This window comes from Gastrolobium bilobum, unplaced genomic scaffold (assembly GCF_033153095.1).
Source record: "Gastrolobium bilobum isolate Gb01-03AN ecotype WA unplaced genomic scaffold, APGP_CSIRO_Gbil_v1 utg4863, whole genome shotgun sequence".
Classification (NCBI taxonomy): Eukaryota; Viridiplantae; Streptophyta; class Magnoliopsida; order Fabales; family Fabaceae; genus Gastrolobium; species Gastrolobium bilobum.
The window spans coordinates 4,417-27,752 of record NW_026899323.1 but is presented as its reverse complement, the minus strand read 5'-3'; the positions used below and the strand labels follow the sequence as shown (position 1 = coordinate 27,752).

The window sequence follows — 23,336 nt, the reverse complement described above, 5'->3', positions numbered from 1 at the left end:
TACTCGTAGATCTTGAGTTTGAATGGCGGAAATTGAGAAAAAATCTTGAGGAAGTTGCTCTGTAATGAATTGGATGTTGAAACCAAATTAATTGAATAATTGATGAATTTTTTTTTCCTGTGAGGTTATATCTAAATCGCCACCCAGTTAGAAAATTATTTTCATCGGGGAATTATGATTCTTAGAAATACGACGGAAAAGTGAATTTTGGCTTTTTCTTATATTTTTTTATTTTTCCAACAATCCAAGAAGGATTAAATTTCATTCATAATTTACACACAAACAAAATGGATTCTCAAATAAAAAGAACACTAAATATACACAGGTTTACTTTTTCTATAGTCAATATAGATAACTTATTTACATTGAACTCAAAACGACGTTGTTTTGAGATGAAGATCGATGTATTTTTGTAATTATAATTTATTTCAGAATTATAATAATCTTTTTCATTATAATTATTTAATTTTTCAACGAAACGAACGTAGATAATATATATATATATTAACCTAATAAATATATTACTTCTTTTTGTTTAAAGTGATGTTACGTTATGATGAATAATATATTATTGATTCAACTTTTAATAAAGGATTTGGTATTTGTTATTTTAAATAACATAAGTTATGTTATTTTAAGAATTTAAAATAACATAACTTAAAATGAAAATTATGGAAGAGAAAGTGAGTGATTTTTTTTTAAAATTTAAATTTAAAATAAAAAATATTTTCTTGTGTCTATCTCTCTTAAAATGACATATAACTTTATGTCATTTAAAATAAAAAACATTTTTCCCATTAATAAAACCGACATGTAGTAGTGAAAAGAAATAAGGAGTTTCTCTATTAAAAATAAGGGTTCAAAAATCGAGAAAAAACGAGTAAGTTAATTAATAAAAAACAATAACGGCGTCAGTACCCTCTTATTATAAATAGAAAAATAGTTTAGTTTGCTTTTCAAAAAAAAAGAAAAATAGTTTAGAGACTCCGAATATTAAAAAAAAAAACGATTTAATTTGCACATTATTTTATCAAAACCCTATTTATTTATGCTTAACCATTTTATAATTTTCAATTGACCAATATTTAAAATATGAACTAAAAATATATTATTAGTCTATTAATTAATTTACATACCCTTATAAACTAGTTTTATTATGTAAAAAGGATGAAAAAATATCTGTTAAAATGAAATTTTTAAAAAATAAATAAATAAGGATATATGTATTATTAAATTATTTAATAAAATAAAATTATAATATACCCAATCAGGGAAAAAGAAAGGAACAAGGCATCCAGTAGGTATAAAACTGGGTTAAAGTAATCCCAGGACCCAAACAAAGCTTGTTTTGGAGCGTGAGTGAAGACTGAAGAGAGGGAAAAAAAAAAGAAACGCAAAAAGAGCGAAGAAAAGATGTTACAGTTCCCGGCGTATATGACGCAGCACCCATTGTCGACGAGGACTATTCCGACGTCGTTTTTGCTACCCTCTCAGTGGCCTCAGCCCCATAATGATGAACTCATTCTCGCCTTGGAGGAGTCTGATTTTGAAGAAAAGGTACTCTCTTCTCCGCTCTAACCTTATTCTTCAGTTAGGTTTTTTATTCTAACAGAAAATAACTCGTTCAAAACTGTGTCGTTTTAGCTTCAAGTTCGAATTCACGGGATAAAGATGTTGTATTCATAAAACATTGTTTGCGGATTTGTATTTTATGAAATGATTGGGAATTTTTGGATACAGGGAGGCATGTGGGGATTAAATCTGAAATTTGTGAGAAATTTCTTCTCTCTCCCTATCAGGGGTAAATAGGTAAAATAACTTTTTGATGTGCAAATGTTTATGTTGTTAATATTTTGAACCTAAAATTTCATATCTTTATGAATCAAAGATCCTCCTAAAAGAAAAGCTATTATATGTAAAGAAGTCACTGACATATACTATAAGCATTCAGGAATGAATGGATAATTCATGATGTAAGGTAGTGTGTACATGTTTATATACATGTAACTAGATAAATATATACTCAAGTTGTTGATCCAGTGGTATCTCAATTAAATCCTAAGATTTAACCTGTCAGAGGGTAATGGATTCAATTTTTAAGAGTCGCAACTCCTTGGAAGGTGGAGAGGCTAAAACCTTAAACCGGATTAGTCGGGTCCAATTAGATCCTACAATTTAATCTGCCGGAGGATAATGGATTCAATTTCTAAGAGTTGCATTCCTCGAAATGGTGAAGAGGTTAAAACCTTAAACCGGATTAGTCAGATCCGATACACGACACGGGTTGATATCTTTGAAAAGAACAATGTAAGCATATAAGCTTTGAAATGTTAAGAGGGTAATAGGCTTCAAGGTACAAGGAAGTGTGCTCTTTGAATTTCACGTTCTTAATTTTCGTTGTCTCCTACTCATTCCTATCAATGTTGGCACGTGTCATTGCAGTGCAATGAAATCAGGAAGATGAACAGCAACCTGATTCTGATAGGGAAAACCACTACCGAAAATGATAAGGAAGACTTAGACAATGACGCGGATGACGATGACGCCGACAATGCAGAGGAATCTGAAGGTGAAGAATATGAGCAAGAAACTAGTTGAAGAAGCTGCATATCAGTGCCCACTTATATTTTGTTAGTATGCTTGGACCAAATCTTTGTATTGAGTATTGACTCCTCTTTCATATCAGACTTTGTTATATTTGCTCTTTCCTATGCCTAATCAAATCTTGTATTGAGTACTGAGTATTGACTATTGAGTATTGTTGTTTTTTCCCCCCTTCTTTCCTTACCAGCCACCTCTTGATCCTTTTTATATCTTAATTTTGTGAGCTACTTCATGTGAATAGTTTGTTATTCATTGTTGATTGTTTTGGAATCATCTAAATCATAATTTATTTACGACACTGCTCACCGAAATTATAAAATTTCTATGCCCCTTCCGAGTATAGAAGGCCATCTAAGGAAAATAATATCAGCACTATTATGCTGCCCTGCTTTGCTGTAGAGCCAAATTGGAATATATTTTCAGAGTAATATTTTGTTAATTTTGTAACTGCTCATATTTAATTTAATAATGCATTATATTTTATGTCATATTTTTACATGCAGAATATATGAATCCAGGAGAAGGGCAGGGGAGGGAGTTGAATATATATGAGTAGATTTTTTATGATAAATTTCGACTTAATATTACAAGTCTAACCACTATATTATTTAGTGCGTAAAGCCTGAACCTGACAAGTGTGATCAGCTACTACCTCCTCTATTGAAATGTAATTAGCTAAAAATAGTTTCCAAATTATTTTGTTAAATAATTCATTGGTAAGCATGTGGTTTTTTAAAAAAATTTAATTACTAAATGTTGAGCAATTTACTTCATAGTAAATAATGAACACACTTACCAAGTGATGGTAGCCAAAAAAGCACCGACACTTTAAAAACCCTGACGTGTCGAGTCCGACACTTCCCGACACACTCCGATACTCCAACACGCGTTATAGAAATTCAAAAAAAATTCAAAGGTTGCACTGCGTTGAGTTTTTGGTTCCAACTATTAAATTCGTTGGATTACAATTACAATTTTATTGAGTTTAATATAATATATTTATTTCTTTGCAAAATTGATGAATATTATAAGTTTAGTTTCATTTTTTTGTTAAATTATTGAATATTAAATATACACTACATAAATTAAAAGTATTATTTAATATCAAAATGTGTCCTAACATGTCGAAATTTAATATTATTTAGAATTAACGTGTCAGAGTGTAGTGTCGTCCCGTGTCCCGTGTCGGTATCGGTACTACATAGATGGTAGCTCAATTGGTGTCGAGGACCTGAGCAGGTAAATGTGAGATCATATGTTTATGTTTTTGAGAGGCATTTAAAGCCTTAATCCAGAGAATCGCCCCGAATTGGACTAATCAGGAAGAGATGAATCAATTGGAAATATCTTTTAAAAAAAAAATAATGTACACACTCATCTCAAGCATTTACTTCAGTGTAATTGTTACATAGAGCAAAAGTTGGTGAACACGGGAACGGGTTGATGGAAGGCCAGAAATCGTTTACTGGAGATACAGATGTTGGGGAATGCCAATAAGGATGAAGATGGTGACGGCAAGAGTGGACAAGATGCAGACAGAGATAATGCGTTGAAGAAAAGGGTGAATAAGAATAGTTTTGTATGACATCAATCATTCCTTTACCATGGAAATGAACAATACCTATCTCCTTCCATAGGCAAGATTTAGTGGGAAGGATCCTAAAAATATATTCCTAGAATGAGTTTTGAGTAAAAATCTTTTCTAAATTTTTGAAACAAACGTGGAAATCTTTTATGCCTATCGCAACATTCCTATTACCAGTAATATAGAAAAAAAAAAAAAAAAAATTATGCATGTAACAAGCACCACTAAAATGGCACGGAAATTCCCCTTCCAAAAGGTATGCTTTATCTGCCTTGCCAAGTTCTCTATAGCAACCAGTTGATTTTCTTATCCGAGCTGTAGACCGGTTGCCAACAGCCTCTTTCAAAATTTCCGTCTCCACCTTTGAGTCCAACTCAAGAATTACTTTCCCAAACGTTACATAAATTCTACCGTTTTATTTATTTATTTATTTATTTTTTTGTAAATTGCATACTCATTCGAACTAAAATTTGAGAAAATTACAATTCAAAAATGGGGATCTCTTTTAGACCAATCCATTTCCCCTTACCATGCTATTCTGGTGACCAATTAATTATGAGAACTAATGTTACTTTTGACATGGAGAATGATCATCCATTCCATGATTTCAAGGAAAATGATAATTATGTATATACATACAAAAAAAATTATATAGTGAAACACAATTATTGTCCCGAATATCACAAAAAATAATAAAACCGTGTATGAAGTACCTTATCCAAAACATTATGCACATTCCATTTTTTTATTCTCACAACTAAAATGTTTACTCTTTTTTAATCACCACATTGTTTGTTATCAAGTTATAAAAAAACTAATTTCAAACATTATTAGAAAGTATAAGGCTCCGTTTGATTTCTATTTCGTAAAACAGTTTTCTTGTTTTAAGAATAAAAAAACAAAAAAAAAAACTTGTTTTTGATCAGTGTTTTGTAAAAGTAATTCCAAACAACATCTTATTTTGTAAAAGTAATTCTAAACAGAAAAATAATTTCTGTTTAGCCTCAAATCTTTACAGTTATAATTCAAACTAGAATTGAAATTCAAAGTTTCTCATCAAGCATTATGCAAAATTTTCACCAAAACAGTTATAAAAACGAGCAGTCATCATTCTCAGATAAAAACAATTAATTGTTCACAGATTTCATGCTTCCTCTAACACAATCTAATTACTTACTGAGTAAGCTTAAAACACTATGGGACTGCTTGTTCAGGAATTCTCTAAATTTTTTCTTTCTTTTTCTTTAAAAATTGAATCTAATGAAAACAGAAAAAAAAAAATTGAAGGTTAAAATATCTCCCCTTTTTCAGAAAAATTTCTGTTTAGACGTCCTTTTCGTTGTGTAGTTCCGCAGTATTTAGCAAGTCTCGCATACAGCATGCGACAATTCCCAGATTTAGAACGTTGATGTCCTCAGCAACAAACTAGACTAGTCGAAAGGCTAATTCTGCCAGGTGGAACACACACACACACACACACACTTGTTAAACAATAAAAACAAAATAATCATCAAAGCGTACTGCATAAGGAGAAATAATCCAACCAAAATAATCCAACAAAGTACTCAAAACAGCAAAATAAAATGCCTAAGTGAATGTCAGGGTGAAGTGAGTGATAGTGATGCAATGGAAAATAAAAATCACGAGTCGTCCATGACGGCATCATCATCAAGATCAGCAATGGCAGCATCATCAGCAACATGATCAGCAGCCGCAGCCGGAGCTACAGGTGGCTCAGCCTGCGGAGGAGGTGGTGAAGGTGGTGGGAACTCAGGCCTGAAACTGGCAGTGTCAATCCCGCGATCACTGCAGAGCCTCTCCATCATCGTCATGATATACTGGTGCTCAATCTGCATCCGCCGTGTGCGACGATCCAGAGCCTGGAGGAGTAGGGAATCAGCGGTGGGGGCTACGGCTGCTGCTGATGGCTCATCATCCGGCTCAGGTGATGCCGGTGGAGGTGGGGGTAGTGTGTCGTCAGATGCCTTCCATATTTCCTGTTTTCGTGACTCATTCCTCATAGCCCAATAGTGGCTATGGGTCATTTCCCGCTTAACTTTGATATCTCGGGGCTCCTCCTCTGGTATCTCCACTCCAGCCTGCACACATAGTTGTTCAATCAATTAGCAATGTGCTAGGCGAAGGTCAGGCTTTCCCTGAGTGATGATGGAAACTATCCTATCAGACAGAATAGCTCCAATGTGGAGATTCTCCTCCCCCAGGAGAGTATACAACAGTACTGCTCTCTCCACATTGACATCACTCAGATTGGTGGAAACTATAATGTTGGAGTTGATGAAAGAATGCCAGAAAATGGCCTCCTCATTAAGGTCCAGGCGATCTAACTTTTCTGGCACATCTGGTTGACCACTCTTGCGCTTCCAAGCAGACTGTGGCTGAGTGATGGCTATCCCGACTCTTTCAGCAATGTCAGACATGTCCTCTCTATACAGTACTTTAGTGGGCTGTAGGCTGTTAAAAGTTTTAGTGAAGTGACATCTCTTGGTAGCATCCCAGGAGGTTTTAAAGAACCTCTCAATAGCAAAGGTTGTGAAGGAGACTTCCTTCCCCCTCACCCAACTCTTCCTAATCCGGTCCACTGTTTCCTTGTCAGCATTTGCACAAAATTCTTTTAGTATGGTGCTAGAGCTGGCTGCAGGAAATTGCACCAAATTCTGCCACTTTCTCCTCTCTATGGTCTTCCGCACTGGGCAATCTTCATCCATGTTTTCACTGATTGTTCTCTCATGAATAATCTTTTTATGTATATACCAATTGAAGTACCGGTCCTGGGAAGCAGGTGTGAGGAACCGGGTATTATCAAACTCAGCAGAAGAAGAAGCCCTGGGCCTCTTAGTGCCAGCTGCACTACTCTCTCCTTTCTTTTTACTGCCTGGCCCAGCTGCTTTCTTTGTGTTCTTTTTACCCTGCACTCAGAAAAGTACCACAAAACAATGGAATTTATGTATGTCAGTGTGAAAGTTTAACAGTGAAAAACATGCATTAAATTTCCAAATTTAATTTCCATCGTGGGTCCTTGTAGGGCATGACAAACAGGGTATTTCTACCACATCAGACTGCAAGAAATTATCACATGCTTACTCAGAAAACTATAAGCATTGATTAGTGTACCCAACAATCAGTTATCAGTTCATTGCAGGCATGTATAAAAACAGATGATTCAACACATCAATTTTACCAAACATCTCAATCAGCCTGTAGATTACCCATTATTGTCTTCACAATCATCCAATTCTCACATTTATCTCTTTCAATCAGCAATAAATTCAGTTTCTAAGATCTCAGATAGTCACCACTGAATCAATATCCACAACATATCAACCAAAATAACCAATTTAGCATTTAGCGCACAAGTGATCTTAACAACTCAGATGCATGGGGCAATTATTGAGATCAAAATTATATCACACATATGACAGATTAACTACCCGCTCATGAGGTGCACTTTCTTGTGCAACCGTATAACTTCAGTACATCCAAATTATTCTTGTAGTTAACATCAATGCAAACAGTAGCAACCATGAGCCATATTAACCAATTTCACCAAATGCAAACAGTAGCTAGTGGAACACAATCGGATAATAAGCTATTGATGCATTTCAACAAACATATGGTGGACATGTACATTGGGCATAATCATTCAAACGATTTGATTTATATGGTCTTTTCACAGTCAAACATGTGCATTGGTCCTATAAACAAGTCCATTGCATGGATACTAATCAGAATAGAACTTACGATGATGAACTCAGGCAGAATCAACCCATTGGAAAGAATAGTTACCTTATCGCCAGCCATGTATGAACTTGCAAATGGAAACAACTTTGAAGATGCAGTGATGAAATATTAAGAGAGACCCACTTCAATTAGAAAAATCCCAAAAATTTTGTAACCCTTTTTGTACCTAATGCTAATGACGATTGGGTATCGAAGGTGTGTTTCCCGGCAAGGAAGAAGATGGTGGTCCGGTGGTTATGGGTCATCGGTGGCTGTCGGTGAATGGGGCAGTGGTTCTTGGTTGAATCGGATTTGGCTTCGGTGAAATAGAGGACCGGTGATGGTGGATCTTGGAAGATGGAACGATGACTGTTATGGGTTAGGTGGGGCTTGGAGATGGTGGTCGGCTGAGGTATGGTGGCTGGATTGTGTGATGTGTGGTGGCTTTGAGGGAGAAGAGGGAGAGAGAGATACAGCTGAGAGAGAGTAAGAAAGGTGAGACAGGGGAAGAGAGGGGAACAACCAAGAAAAAAAATTGAAAAGGGGGGGGGGGGGAGATTAGGGTTTCATTTAAAATCTGATTTTTACTCTGGCGTTCTCAGCGTGGATCTCACGCTGAGAGCGGGAAACCTTCTGCCATTTTGCTGATGTTTGGCGCTATCAGCGTGGTTCCCACGCTATGAGCGTTGAACCTTCGGGAGCTTTTGGCTCCTTGACGCTGGGGGCGCAGATCCCACGCTCATAGCGTGGCTTTTCTTTACAATCTTCTCAAGCTGATGGCATGGTGGCCACGTTGTGAGCGTGGTTTTCACTGCCTCATCTGGCTTTCTGGCGCTGACAGTGTGGGTTACCACGCTCTCAGCGTTGGTCCACGCTAGCAGCGCCACTTCTCAGACTCATTTCTGCCTTTTATCACTTAGATCACCAATTTTTGATTTTTCTGTTTTTCTCTAACTTAAAAGAAAAATTGAAAACAAGAAATTGAAAATCTTTCTACTGGGTTGCCTCCTAGCAAGCGCTTGTTTAACGTCACGAACCTGAATAGAACAATCTAAGCTTCAGGTGAAGCTAAGGGGACAGAGATTTTATCCCGATTCATCTGTTCTCCATGATATATTTTTAATCTACTCTCATTGACCTTAAAAGATTTGTCCTCATTGAGAGGGGAGATTTCAATTGTGCCATATGGAAAAACTTTCTTTATAACAAAAGGACCAGTCCAGCGAGATTTGAGCTTACCTGGAAACAACCTCAGTCTAGAGTTGTATAGTAATACCTGTTGTCCTGGCTCAAACTCTTTTGGTTGGATCTTTTTGTCATGCCACTTCTTTGTCTTCTCTTTGTAAATCCTGGCATTTTCATATGCTGCTAACCTGAACTCATCAAGCTCATTCAATTGCATTAATCTCTTATCATTAGCCTTTGATGATTCAAAACTCAGAAATTTAATAGCCCACATAGCTCTATGTTCTAACTCTACAGGAAGATGGCAAGACTTACCGTACACTAGTTGGAATGGTGACATACCTATTGGTGTTTTAAAGGCGGTCCTGTATGCCCAGAGTGCATCATCCAGTTTCTTGGACCAATCTTTCCTTGAGTTACTGACAGTTTTTTCCAGGATCCTCTTCAGCTCTCTATTTGAAATTTCAACTTGTCCGCCGGTCTGAGGATGGTATGGTGTAGCCACTTTGTGAGTAATGCCATACTTAGTAAGCAGGCTGTCAAACTGCTTATTGCAGAAGTGAGTGCCACCGTCACTGATGATCGCACGAGGAACTCCAAAGCGGGTGAAAATGTTCTTCCGTAAGAAAGAAACTACCGCCTTTGCATCATTTGTGGGCAAGGCAACTGATTCTACCCACTTTGATATGTAATCCACAGCAACCAATATGTACTGGTTTGAGTATGACGTAGGGAATGGTCCCATGAAGTCAATCCCCCAAACATCAAAGAGCTCCACTTCCAATATGCAGTTAAGGGGCATCTCATCTTTACGGGAAATGTTTCCCGTTCTCTGGCACTTGTCACATTTTTCTACGAAATCCCGCGCATCCTTGAAAATTGTTGGCCAATAATAGCCACTTTGCAGTACCTTTTGCGCGGTCCGGTTAGCTCCAAAATGACCTCCATAGTCAGACGCATGGCAATGCCACAGAATATCCGGCATTTCAAATTCAGCCACACACCTGTGAATAATACCGTCAGCACATTGAAAATATTGAAACGGGTTATCCCAGTGGTACCTCCGTGTATAATGAAGGAATTTCTTTTTCTGCTGCCAAGTAAGATCTTCAGGAATTGAACCGACAGCTTTGTAGTTTGCAGAGTTTGCAAACCATGGATGCATTATTATGGCCATCACTTGCTCATCAGGAAAAGACTCATTGACCTCAATATCAGGTCCTTCTTGTAATTGCTTGTCCTGAATCCTAGACAAGTGATCAGCAACTTTATTCTCCACTCCAGCTTTGTCTTTGATTTCCAAGTCAAACTCTTGAAACAAGAGCATCCACCTCAGCAAACGTGGCTTTGCATCCTGTTTGGTCATCAAATTCTTAATAGCAGCATGGTCAGTAAAAACGATAACTTTAGAACCTATCAAATAAGATCTAAATTTATCTAACGCATAAACTACTGCTAGCATCTCTTTTTCAGTAGTGGCATAATTGGATTGTGCCTCATTAAAAACTTTGCTATGATAGTAAATGACATGCAACATTTTATTCTTATGCTGACCAAGTACTGCACCCATGGCGTGTACGCTCGCATCACACATGAGTTCGAACGGAAGACTCTAGTCTAGCGCTGTGGTAAGCTTTTCTTTCAACACATTGAATGCATTGAGGCAAGCTTCATCAAAGAGGAAGTCTTGATCTTTCATCAACAGTTGGCTAAGAGGCTTTGCAATCTTAGAGAAATCCTTGATGAATCTCCGGTAAAAACCTGCATGGCCTAAGAAACTTCGCACACCATTAATATTAACGGGAGGGGGAAGTTTTTCAATTAAAATCAACTTAGCTTTATCAACTTCAATGCCTTTTTAAGAAATTTTATGGCCTAACACAATGCCATCTTGTACCATGAAATGACAATTTTCCCAATTTAAGACCAAGTTAGTTTCCTGACATCTTTTTAAAACCTTAGCTAAATTAACTAAGCATGAATCAAAGCAGGAACCAAACACAGAAAAATCATCCATAAAAACCTCTAAGTATTTTTCTACCATATCAGAAAAGATAGAAAGCATACACTTTTGAAATGTCACGGGTGCATTGCAGAGGCCGAATGCCATCCTTCTGTAGGCAAAGACTCCAAATGGGCATGTGAAAGCTGTCTTTTCCTGATCCTCTGGTGCTACTAGAATTTGGTTGTAGCCGGAATATCCATCCAAGAAACAATAAAAAGCATGACCGGCTAACCTTTCCAGCATTTGATCAATAAAGGGAAGAGGAAAATGATCTTTTCTGGTGGCATCGTTTAATCTTTTGTAGTCCACGCACATCCTCCAGCCAGTAATGGTTCTGGTGGGGATCAACTCATTCTAATCATTCTTCACGACAGTCAAGCCTCCCTTCTTCGGAACTGTCTGTACTGGACTCACCCATGCAGTGTCAGAAATTGGGTAAATCATTCCAGCATCCATGAGCTTCATCACTTCCTTGCGAACTACTTCCTTCATTGTTGGGTTTAGTCTCCTCTGAGGTTGCCTCACTGGTTTGACATTGTCCTCCATTAGGATCTTGTGAGTACAGAAAGAAGGGTTGATTCCCTTCAAGTCAGAAATAGACCACCCAATGGCTGTCTTGTACTCTTTGAGTACTTTCAATACCTTCTCCTCATTAGTTGAAGACAAATTTTTATTGATGATGACTGGATATTGCTTTTCATCTCCCAAGAAGGCATACATCAGAGTTTCAGGAAACTCTTTTAATTCTACCGTTGGTGCTAATGTAGCTGAGTCCTCTTCTTTCTTTTCTAGCATCTCAAAGATAGTTTCTCGCTCTTCTTGTGGAGCATCTTTATCTAGATCTTCGAATTCATCTTCAGTCTCCTGATCATCAATATTTACTTCTTTGACTGCTTCTTCAACCACATCAGGTCTGAAGCAGTCACTGGGGTCAGATGAGTTCTTCATAGCTTTAAACACATTGATTGTGATTGTCTCATCGTTCATCCGTAGTTCGAGCTTTCCTTGTTCAACATCAATCATAGCTCGAGCTGAGGCCAAGAACGACCTTCCAAGCAGAAGAGGTATTTCACTCTCTTCTTCCATATCCAACACAATAAAATCAGCAGGGAAGATGAACTTGTCAACTTTGACAAGGACATCTTCTATGACTCCATTAGGTCTCCTTAACGAACGGTCAACAAGTTGTAAAGAGACCATAGTTGGCTTCAGTTCAGAAATTCCCAATGACTTGCATATTGACAGCGGCATCAAGTTGATGTTTGCTCCAAGATCGCATAATGCCCGGCCAACATTGGTGTTGCCTATCGCGATTTGAATGTTGAAACTTCCTGGATCTTGAAGCTTTGGTGGGAACTTCTTCTGTATGATGGGACTGCACTCTTCAGTAAGTGCTACTGTCTCACAATCCTACAACTTCTGCTTTCTAGACAATAAATCTTTCATGAATTTAGCATAGTTAGGCATGTTAGCTAAAGCTTCAGCAAAAGGAATATTAATATGCAACTTTTTAAACATATCTAAAAACCTGGCATACTGTTGCTTCTGTGCTTGCTTTTTGAGCTTCATAGGATAAGGAGGTTTCTCAAAACGAGAAAAATCCATCGGTTGCTTCGGAGCTTCCACAGCTTTCTCTTTTGCTTCTTCTTTGGCTTGCCTTGCAGGTTCTTCTTTTTCACTGGAAGGTGCTTCTTCTTCTTTCTCATGCTGAACCGATTTTGGCTTTTCTTGAGGAGTGATTACAATTCCACTCCTAGTCACAGTGGACTTGCACTCCTCCTTTGGATTCACAATTGTATCTCCTGGGAATTGTCCTTGAGCTCTTTCAGCTAACTGCCTAGATAACTGGCCTATTTGACTCTCCAAGTTTCGGATGGAAGCATCCTGATTCTTGTGGTAGGCTCTGGTCTCATTTATGTGATCATTAGTAGTTTTGGCCAGTTGTATCATCGCTTTCTCCAATTCGGATGGCTCTTTATGTGGCAGAGGAGGAGGTTGCAGATAGTTATTGAATTTATAATCCAAGCCGCTCCCTTGATTCCTCCTTTGAAAGTTGTTCCCTTCGCCTCCATTCTGATTCCTTTGGTAACCTTGGGTATTCTGTGGTGGCCTTAGGTCATACCCAATTCCAATGACCTGGAATGGTTCAGCTCTATTAAGTGTAGGGCACTCATTAGTATCACGTGTCTCCTTGCAATACTCACGGTCAAATACATCAACCTTGGATGTTGAGAGTTGCATCTTGTCGAGCTTGGCATTCAAACTGGCCAACTGCTGCGAAATCACCTTTTGCTCAGCTAATGAAGCGACAGTATTCCCCAGTTGTAAAATTCCCTTCTTAGGTTGAACTGGTTGAACTTCCATTGAAGCATTATCAGCTCTTGCCATGTTGTCGATTAACTCTAAAGTTTCAGCTGTTGTCTTCCTTACTATGGTTCCTCCAGCTACACCATTGACCACCATCCTGGATTCCGGTGTCATTCCGTTATAGAAGACTCTGGCTTTCTTTCCTTCCGACAAGTCATACAGGGGACACTTCCTGATCAATTCTTGGAACCTGGTCCAAGCTGCACATAAAGTTTCCGCCGGATGTTGAGTGAAGTTGGGGATCTCATTCACCAACTTGTTGTATTTCTCCCTGGAGAAGTGCTCCGCAAAGAATTTAGCAGCCAAATCCTCCCACGTTGTGATGCTGTTGGGGGCTTGTCTATCCAACCATCTGAGGGCTTTTCCGGTTAATGCAAAAGAAAACAGCCGAAGTCTGATTGCATCATCAGACACCCCATGATGCTTAGTGGTGTCACAGATTCTCAGAAATCTGTCCATGAAGTTGTGAGGATCTTCGTAATCCTCTCCACCGAAAGGAGTCTTTTTCACCAAAGTAATCAGCGATGGTTGGATGTCATAGTTGTTGGCATCTATCTGTGGCCTGACAATGCTAGAGTTCGGCCTAGTGAACATGGGAGCTAGAATTGACTGCATCAACTCTCCTGCGGGGGGTTGATTATTGGCAGCCATCACTGGTTCTGTATGTGGCATAGAACTTGAGGATGCTTCTTGCTTTCTTTGCTTGGCTTGCTTTCGATTTTTCTTTGCAGTTTTCTCGAAATCTGGATCAAACTGTAAGGAATCTCGATCAACTTTACCTCGCATAAACTACAGCAAAAAGATTAGTAACAAAACAGAATCCAATCAAGAAATTCAAAAGTTAAAAATAAATTAGGCGTAGTTAATCCCCGGCAACGGCGCCAAAAACTTGTTGCGTAAAATCGGCAAGTGCACCGATCGTACCAAGTAATAAAAAGTGAGTAAGAATATCGTCCCACGGGGATTGAGGAACCAAATTTAATTTAACTATCCCTTTCTTATTGGATGAACAAAAGTTGATTTTTGAAGTATTTGTGTTGTGACAATTATGAACTATTCAATATTTCGTGAACAATTCTAAGAGAAGTTTGAAAACTTTAAAGTAAAAGGTTGAGATTTGAGAAAAATATTAAAAGACTATTGCATTAAAGGACGTCAACTCCTTTCCAATCCCCACCTTGTAATCTTGATTAATATTTATATTTAATTACCCAATTCATCAAACAATTCACCATGTATAATTAATTAGTTAAGCCTTAATCCCTTAGTGATCTTAACTTTATTAACCCTATTAGAATCCTAATCCCTTAGAAATTCTTTTTCAAGTTAATCTTTTAGCCCAGTGAATTTCCCACGTTTGCAGTTCATGTAGCCTATCCCTAGTGCATACATGAACAACTATTTAACCCTTTGTCAGGAATTAGAATCCCAATATTCCTATTGAAAACCCTAACCCTCGCAATCCTAATGAAGTGGCCAATTCTAAAAGAATTATGGATGAAGAACAGAGTAAAATAAATTCAATTGAAATAATTAACTATAAACTTAACCAAAATACAAGGGGTTCACATCAAGGGTTGTGACCCTTACCACAATATAAAAGACTAGCCAGACATATTCATGTCTGACAATTTAAAATATTCAAAAGAATTCATAAAACAAAAGAATAACCGGAAGAATTGAGAAGAAGAAATCTTGATCTTCAGTCACCGAAAGCTTGCTTCGATTCCTGTTGCCCGCAATTTTTCCCTTGCAAAAAGTTCTTTTCTCTTGAGGTCTGAGTCTCTATTTATAGAGTCTTTGACCTTGTGTAGAATCTTGATTGAATCCTTGTCGCAATTTCAGTGCAATCTTGTCTCTGATTTAAAAGGGATTTGACGCACCTCCCACGCCACTAGCGTGGTTCCCACGCTATGAGCGTGGGATTTTTGTTAAGAATCCTGGAGCTCCATGCAACTAGTGTGGTTACCGCGCTTCAAGCGTGGACTGCTTGAGAGTCTGGCGCTACTAGCGTCAATTCCACGCTAGTAGCGTGGTAGCTTCTGCTTGTTTTTTATCTCTGGCGCTACTAGCGTGAGTCCCACGCTAGTAGTGTGGATGCCTCTGTCTGAAATTGTCTTCTCACGCTTACAACGTCATCCCCACGCTCTCAGCATGGGCCTTCAGTTTAGCAATTTCCTTTTTAGCTCTAGTTTGTCTATTTTTCCTACGAATTCAACACAAAATCAATATGCAATCTCTGATTGAGATTTTAACAGATTATCAGTAATATTTTCCCTTTTTGCTTAAGATTAATCCACATTCTTTCTCTTTTTGGCTTAGATTTCCCTATATGCTGAATGCATATCAAGTATGATGTTGGGTCTCATACTTGAGGGGAAGATGTTGGAAGTATTCAAGTATGAGTTGTAAAGAAGTACCACATTGGCTAGACATAGACCAAGTGATGACCATATAAGTGCAAAAGACCCATAAACTTACAGCCGTAAGGTTTTGGGGTGAGATGTGGTGTTGGCCCATTTTTTATGGTTTATCACTTGGCTCATTGATGAACAATCCTGTGCAAAGGGTTTTGGGCTCCCCCGTACCATTCCAACAGAAAGCTTATCTAGAAGATATCTCAGCAAACCATAATTGCTAATATTTTTATGTTTCTCTACAATCTCATCTCAAACCACCTATTACACCTATAGCCAAAAGGTAGATTTTGCCACCTCACCCACTTGCGAGGAACAATCACGAGCATCCAACACAAGTTGGTTAGCTTAAATATGCTTAAATAAATTCTAACTTGAATATCGAAGTGTCTTCCAAGTACATTCCCTTCTGTTCGCTTAAAGGCCCAAGAAAAAGTTACATCAAATCACCAATTAAAAAAGATTCATCAATCATGGTTAGCTAAGAAATTTTCAAGTATAATCAGGAGTGTTTATACTATATATATCAAATTTGATTTTTGATATGTATCTGAAATATGGACCATTGAAGCCAACTAAATTAGGGTGAGAACCTAATACGGGATCTAGGTCATCAAATCCAAACCAAACCTTATTTGGTAAGAAACACATAGGATGTATGTACACGCAATCTCGTGAATTACTTAACAGCTCAAACCTGATCACCACTTCACACAATCAATCACCGAATGGTGAAGACGGATTTCTAATTAAGCCTCAATAATGTAACTCACCAAGAGGCATACTGTGTAAAGAAATAAGTTATGAAGTCCACCCAAATAGATCAATCGTAAGTCATATCAACTAAACCACCACACAAAAGTGATCCATTGAGCCTACAAACAGGTCAAATCACAAAATAAAAGTAAAGAGGCCAAGATCTAGATGCATTCATCTTTTCAATATTACTTGAGCTCGTTTAATCGGAATATCTTGCAGGTACTCACCTTATCCTATTCCAATGTGGTCAACTTTCATCCCGCATAGTAGCCATCGATCATAGAGATAACAAGGTACAAGACCATAATTTATCAACTTGAATGAGGCTCAATAGTATGTAATTAGGCTCCATTTCTTATGATCCGACCAATTTCATTTTATATTATATACATATACCAAGTAATATAATGACTTGTACTATTTTCAAAACTACTAAATTGTAAACTGAAAATAGATTCCGTTTTAGCAACTTTGATTCCATTCTGTTGTGTGTACCGACCAAAAACTTAACTCTCAAAGAGAATTCGCAAGAGTTCAATTGTGAACAGTTTGAAAATTTGGATCTCAAGCAATTGGAGTTCTATACAGATACGTTTCTTCGTTTTCTCAACAGACTTGCTAATCCCCCATTAGTGTTCCCTTCCACACAAAGGATATCCCCACCCTAAAATCAATAGCGCCTCAAAATGAAATGCACAAGCCAACAAGCCGTTCCTTGGACCTTTTGTTTGTGATATTTTCAAGAAAAAATATTTTTAATTGAAAAACATGATTAATTTTTTATGATAATTGAATAAGTTTTTTAAAAGGAATAAAAAAAAATATATTATCTTTTAATTTCTGCATTTTTTCAAAAGCAACCAACTACTGGCTGTAAAAAAAGCAGCATTTTAACTTTTATTTTAATTTTTTTTTTTAAAGTTGTTACCCAAACATCTAAAAATTCTCAAAATGACTTTTATTTCTAAAAAAAGTAACTTTTTTAGGAATAAAAGCTCATCCAAACGGGCACTAAGCATTATCCACTCAAGATAAGGTTACAATGATATGATCCGTGTACTGCAAGGATAATTCAATACATAAATAAATATAGAGAGAGAGGGGAAAAGATCCTTTGACATATGTGTCAAACTTTAAAATTTGACACCAAATCTTAACAGTTGATATCATTTATTGGGAATCAAACTGCAAATAAGTTATCTGCAATAAATGATAACCGTTGATTGGCAGAAATCAACGATTAGGATTTAGTGTCAAATTTCAAAACTTGACACCGGTGTCGAATGATCGTGCTATATATACATATGTATATATATATATATATATGTATATATATATATGTTCGTTTTTCTGCAGTTACTGCACATAAGTTATCTGCAGTAAGTCCAATACAACGTCATTTTGGGGCAGAAATCATGGTATTTTGTAATTTTAATTTATTTCAGGATTAGTATAGTCTTTATAATTATAATTTTCTAATCTTTCAATTCTAAAAGAATGTCGCTTTCGAAGTAAATGCAGATAACTTATATGCATTAACTGCAGAAATATTTTTATGTATATATATATATATATATATATATATATATATATATATATGGTAAGTCATTACATAAATATTTAACTTATGTTTCAACTAATTTATATTTCTTTGAAAATCTTATTGTGAAAATATTTAAAAAATAATATGTTTAAAAAAATAGTGCAAAATTAATAATCAAAACATACTTATAATTGAAGCCTCATTTTTAAATTTTAGTAAATTATATGACTTGAATAATTATTTAAATTTTTATTTTCTATATAAAATTAAATAAAAACTGTGATATTTAATTTGGCATATTAATTAAATTTATTTAAAATATACTATATATTTTTAATTATTACATAAAAATTTTCGGTTTTAGAAAATAATTTTTAATTATTTTATTTTAAATTTTATTATTTTATCTAAAAAACTAATTCGGTCGTTAAAAAATTTAAAAACTTAATAAAAATTTATTTATATTATGTAAAATTTTAATTTTTATCTTACATATGTTCATAAAACTTTCATGCATCTCATACATTTAACTTAATAACTAATGTACTAATATATTTTATATTTGAACTTGTAATAATAAAATCGATATATGATAAATTTAGAAATAAGTAAAAACAATTCTTAATAAACATCATATCATTGTTTATTGTTTTTTATTTATCTTTAATAGTAATAATAAAAATTATTTTTATTATGATAAAAAAATTAATTCACTTTACGTCATTCTTTTTTAAAAAATGTATTGAAAATTTTTAAAACAGAAAACAAAAATTAAAAGGTTAAAATATGAAAAATAGGAAAAAGATAAATAAGATTAATAAACAAATAACCAAATTAGTGAATTAAAAATTTAAAAGTAAGATTTAAATAATGTGATGTGACATTATTGTGAAATTTTTTATTTAAAATATAAATAGATAAATATAGATAGATTATATATAATTAATTGAGTTGATTTTCCAATTTAACGCTATCTAAGTATTATAATTAATATGGTATGTGATGTGCTGGAAGATTGTGGGATGATTGATCTGGGAGGAATGGGGCTATTTTTTACATGGAGAGGACCCAAGTTCCTTCACCTCGAGAGGGTATTTAAGAGGCTTGATAGGGCTTGCGCTAACGCTGAGTGGATGACTAGCTTCCCAAGTGCTTCAGTAAGAAACCTTCCAAGGGTGCATTCAGATCATTGTCCAATTCTTATAAGATGCGATGAGGCTAGTGAAACAAATGGTACTCAGCCCTTTCGCTTTATTGCTGCATGGCAAGATCACGAAGAGTTTCAGTCCATCCTCTCTAATAACTGGAATCGAGAAAGGCAGATGCATGCTAATCTAAAACAGCTGTCATATTCTTTGACGGATTGGAATAAGACTAGCTTTGGCAATATCACACACCGTAAGAACTTGACCCTATCAAAGCTAGCTAAAGTCCAAAAAAAATGGACCAGGTGACCAGTCCCCATTTGGAGAAGTTGGCAAAGGATATTGAACATCAGCTTGATACGATTCTTGCACAAAAGGAACTACTTTGGTATCAGAAGTCAAGAATAAAATGGTTAACTGATGGTGATCGACTGATCGTAACACTAAATACTATCATATTAAAACTTTGACAAGGAGAAGTTGAAATAGAATTCTGGAGTTAAAAGATGACACGGGCCAATGGGTTCGTGATGGTAGTTCCCTCCAAAACATGGCCACAACATTTTACAAGGAACTTTTTAATGAAGACAGACAAGATAGGGAATGGTCTCTAACGAGAAACAGTTGGCCTCCCCTGGAACAGGTGCAATATCAAATACTGGACAGCCCTTTCATTGACATGGAAATAGAAAAGGCTCTTTTCAGCATAGGTGCTTTCAAGGCTCCCGGTGAAGATGGATTCCCTACCTTCTTTTACCAGCAAAATTGGAACTTCCTCAAAGACCATATATGTAGCCAAATAAAGAGATTTATCCTCCAACCAAGTGCAATAAAAGATATAAACAGCACCTTCCTCGTCTTAATTCTAAAGGGCCCCAAATCGGAACATATCTCCCAGTTTCACCCGATTTCCTTATGTAACGTGATTTATAAAATAATCACAAAATCCATTGTGCACAGATTGAAGCCCATCCTAGAAAACCTTATCTCACCCTTCCAAGCCAGTTTCGTCCCGAAAAGGCATATACAAGACAATATAATAATCGCCCAGGAGATGGTTCATTTGATGGAATGCGGGAAAGGGAAGCGTGGTCTTATGGCAATTAAAATTGATCTAGCTAAAGCATATGATCGTTTGAGCTGGTCTTTCATTAAGAAAGTTCTTGAAGATGCAAATATCCCCACGAGCTTCATACAGATTATTATGAATTGTATTAAAATGTCCTCCTTCAGGGTCTTGTGGAATGGGTTCAAATCTGAGAGTTTCATTCCAGGTCGAGGGATCAGGCAGGGGGACCCATTATCACCATATTTATTTGTTCTATGCATGAAAAAACTTTCACATCTTATTGCGGATGCAGTTGAATCTGGAAGATGGAAACCTTTCAAAACAGGTAGAAAGGGGGGCCTAGTATCTCCCACCTTTTGTTTGCGCATGATGTTTAGTTCTTTGTGGAAGCCAGTCTGGACCAAATGTATGTAATTAAATCTTGCTTAAATGATTTTTGTGAAGCTTCCAGCCAACTTGTCAGCACTGGCAAAAGTGTCGTCATGTTCTCACGGAATACAAATGAAGATCTGGCCAAAGAAATTTGTGATAAATGCAGCTTTAAGAGGGTAAGGAAAATGGGCAAATACCTTGGGGTAACTATTAAACAAGGGAGAGTAACCAAAATATCATACTCTGAGATTATGGAGCGTATACACAGTCGATTAAATGGGTGGAAGACCAGATACCTATCCATGGCTGGGAGAGTTACTCTAGCTCGTTCAGTCATCTCAACAATCCCAAGCTTCAAAATGCAACACTCTCTTCTTCCTGTTACTCTTTGTGACGAGATTGAAGCTCATCAAAGGAGGTTTATATAGGGAGGGACAGAAAATAAAAGAATGCATCACGTTGCTTGGAATCAAGTCAGTCGTCCTAAGGAGTTAGGTGGCCTTGGAATCTTAAACCTTCGAGCCTAGAATACAGCATATATGGTGAAGCTTTTCTGGAATATCATCCTAAATCGTGAGGCACTCTGGGTGCATGTTTTATTGGCAAAGTATGGGAGGGGATGCGACCTTAGAAGAAAGATTTCTTGCAAGCCATATGATTATAAACTCTGGCGAGACTTGGGGCATGTATGGAAAGAAACAATCAAGATGGCTAAGTGGGAGATTGGAGAGGGCTGGTCGATTAACTTGTGGACTGATAATTGGACAGGCAGTGAGACTCTCTATCTAGTACGATTGAGGAATTGCGTATGAAAGGTTGTCTATCTGAGACTCTCTATCTAGTACGATCGATCCAGTCATTCAGTACAGTATCTTTGCTAGGTGTTTATGGAATTTTTATAGCAGGTCGGTCTAGGTAGTTGATATAGCTCCTTCTACCTTCCTTGTTTCCAGTTTCGTTTGTTTGTGCATCTTTCTTTCTCCCATGCTTTTTGTTTGTCGGTCAACAACCAACCACAACTCAATAGAATGAATTCATTTCTAGAAAGGAGAAGTGAACCGTTTAGGCAAGGCGATTTCCGACAAGTCTTTCTTCATTTGGGGGGGCGGAAACAAGAAAAGAAAGAAAAAAAGAAAATGGAATCCCTAAAAAAAGCATTTGAATGGTTAAAAAAGGAAAAGGTTGGGCATTTTTGTAAAGTCTTCATTCTCGCCTATCTGGCTTTCAAACTTATTTATACTTTAGCTTCTTGTGATGTAGCGGAACCATGGCAATTAGGATTTCAAGACGCAGCAACACCTATGATGCAAGGAATAATAGACTTACATCACGATATCTTTTTCTTCCTCATTCTGATTTTGGTTTTCGTATCACGGATCTTGGTTCGTGCTTTATGGCATTTTCACTATCAAAAAAATCCAATCCCGCAAAGGATTGTTCATGGAACTACTATCGAGATTCTTTGGACCATATTTCCTAGTATCATCCCGATGTTCATTGCTATACCATCATTTGCTCTGTTATACTCAATGGACGAGGTAGTGGTAGATCCAGCCATTACTATCAAAGCTATTGGACATCAATGGTATCGGACTTATGAGTATTCAGACTATAACAGTTTCGATGAACAGTCACTCACTTTTGACAGTTATGCGATTCCAGAAGATGATCTAGAATTGGGTCAATCATGTTTATTAGAAGTGGACAATAGAGTGGTTGTACCAGCCAAAACTCATATACGTATTATTGTAACACCTGCTGATGTACCTCATAGTTGGGTTGTACCTTCCTTAGGTGTCAAATGTGATGTTGTACCTGGTCGTTTAAATCAGATCTCTATTTCGGTACAACGAGAAGGGGTTTACTATGGTCAGTGCAGTGAGATTTGTGGAACTAATCATGCCTTTACGCCTATCGTCGTAGAAGCTGTTCCTAGTAAAGATTATGGTTCTCGGGTATCCAATCAATTAATCCCACAAATAGGGGAAGCTTAAGCATAAATGAAGGAGTAGGGTGAGGGATAAGGGGGGAACTCAAAGGAAGGCTTCGCTCACCCTAACGCTCGTTTAGTAGACAGCGAGTAGAGTGCATAAGCCCCTTTAGAGATAGGGGCGAGTACTACACGAGCTCGTAAGTCAAGTACGGAACGAGCGAAGGAGAGCGACCTCATCTTGCTTTTGGCAAAGCTTCTAGAAGGCGCCCACCACTTCATAGGAGCTATAGCGAAGTCGTATAAAGGAAAACAACTCGTATAGCTCGCAATAGCGAGCCTACTTATAGCTTTTTTTTTACTTTACCGCGGGACCTTAACAAGGAAAGTAAAGAATATCATAAGTAAGAGTGGTTGCTATTGACTTCTCGAGTATGCAAGGCCTTTTTTTCGTCTTTTTGGGCCTGTTGGTACTTGTCGAATTGAAACTCGATAATCAGAAGATTCGCCAACATTACCTAATTGATTAGTGGATTCGGGGCAACCCCGGGCTAAGTACGTGATTTCAAATTGCATGTTATAAGCATATGATCCTCCTTTGACTGTTAAAGTACCAT

At 36.8% G+C, this 23,336-nt stretch overlaps 2 protein-coding genes and 1 pseudogene across 2 annotated transcripts; all 3 read left to right on the top strand.

Moving 5' to 3' along the window:
- The first annotated feature begins 1,346 nt into the window (after positions 1-1,346).
- On the top strand, positions 1,347-2,773 carry LOC133289635 (uncharacterized). Its single transcript, XM_061487617.1, has 2 exons — positions 1,347-1,557; positions 2,443-2,773. The coding sequence occupies exons 1-2, from the start codon at positions 1,414-1,416 to the stop codon at positions 2,596-2,598; spliced, it is 300 nt and encodes a 99-aa protein (XP_061343601.1). The 5' UTR covers positions 1,347-1,413; the 3' UTR covers positions 2,599-2,773.
- A 16,422-nt stretch (positions 2,774-19,195) lies between these two features.
- Positions 19,196-19,657, top strand: LOC133289632 (uncharacterized). Its single transcript, XM_061487613.1, has one exon. The coding sequence runs from the start codon at positions 19,196-19,198 to the stop codon at positions 19,655-19,657; it is 462 nt and encodes a 153-aa protein (XP_061343597.1).
- Positions 19,658-20,402: 745 nt separating this feature from the next.
- LOC133289629 (cytochrome c oxidase subunit 2-like) lies at positions 20,403-22,783 on the top strand (annotated as a pseudogene).
- Positions 22,784-23,336: the final 553 nt, after the last annotated feature.

Bases quoted from the DNA above. Each gene is read 5' to 3' on its own strand.
- LOC133289635 (XM_061487617.1), top strand. From the start codon at position 1,414: ATGTTACAGTTCCCGGCGTATATGACGCAGCACCCATTGTCGACGAGG. The intron at 1,558-2,442 runs GTACTCTCTTCT...GTGTCATTGCAG, and splicing joins AGTCTGATTTTGAAGAAAAG to TGCAATGAAATCAGGAAGAT.
- LOC133289632 (XM_061487613.1), top strand. From the start codon at position 19,196: ATGGTATGTGATGTGCTGGAAGATTGTGGGATGATTGATCTGGGAGGA.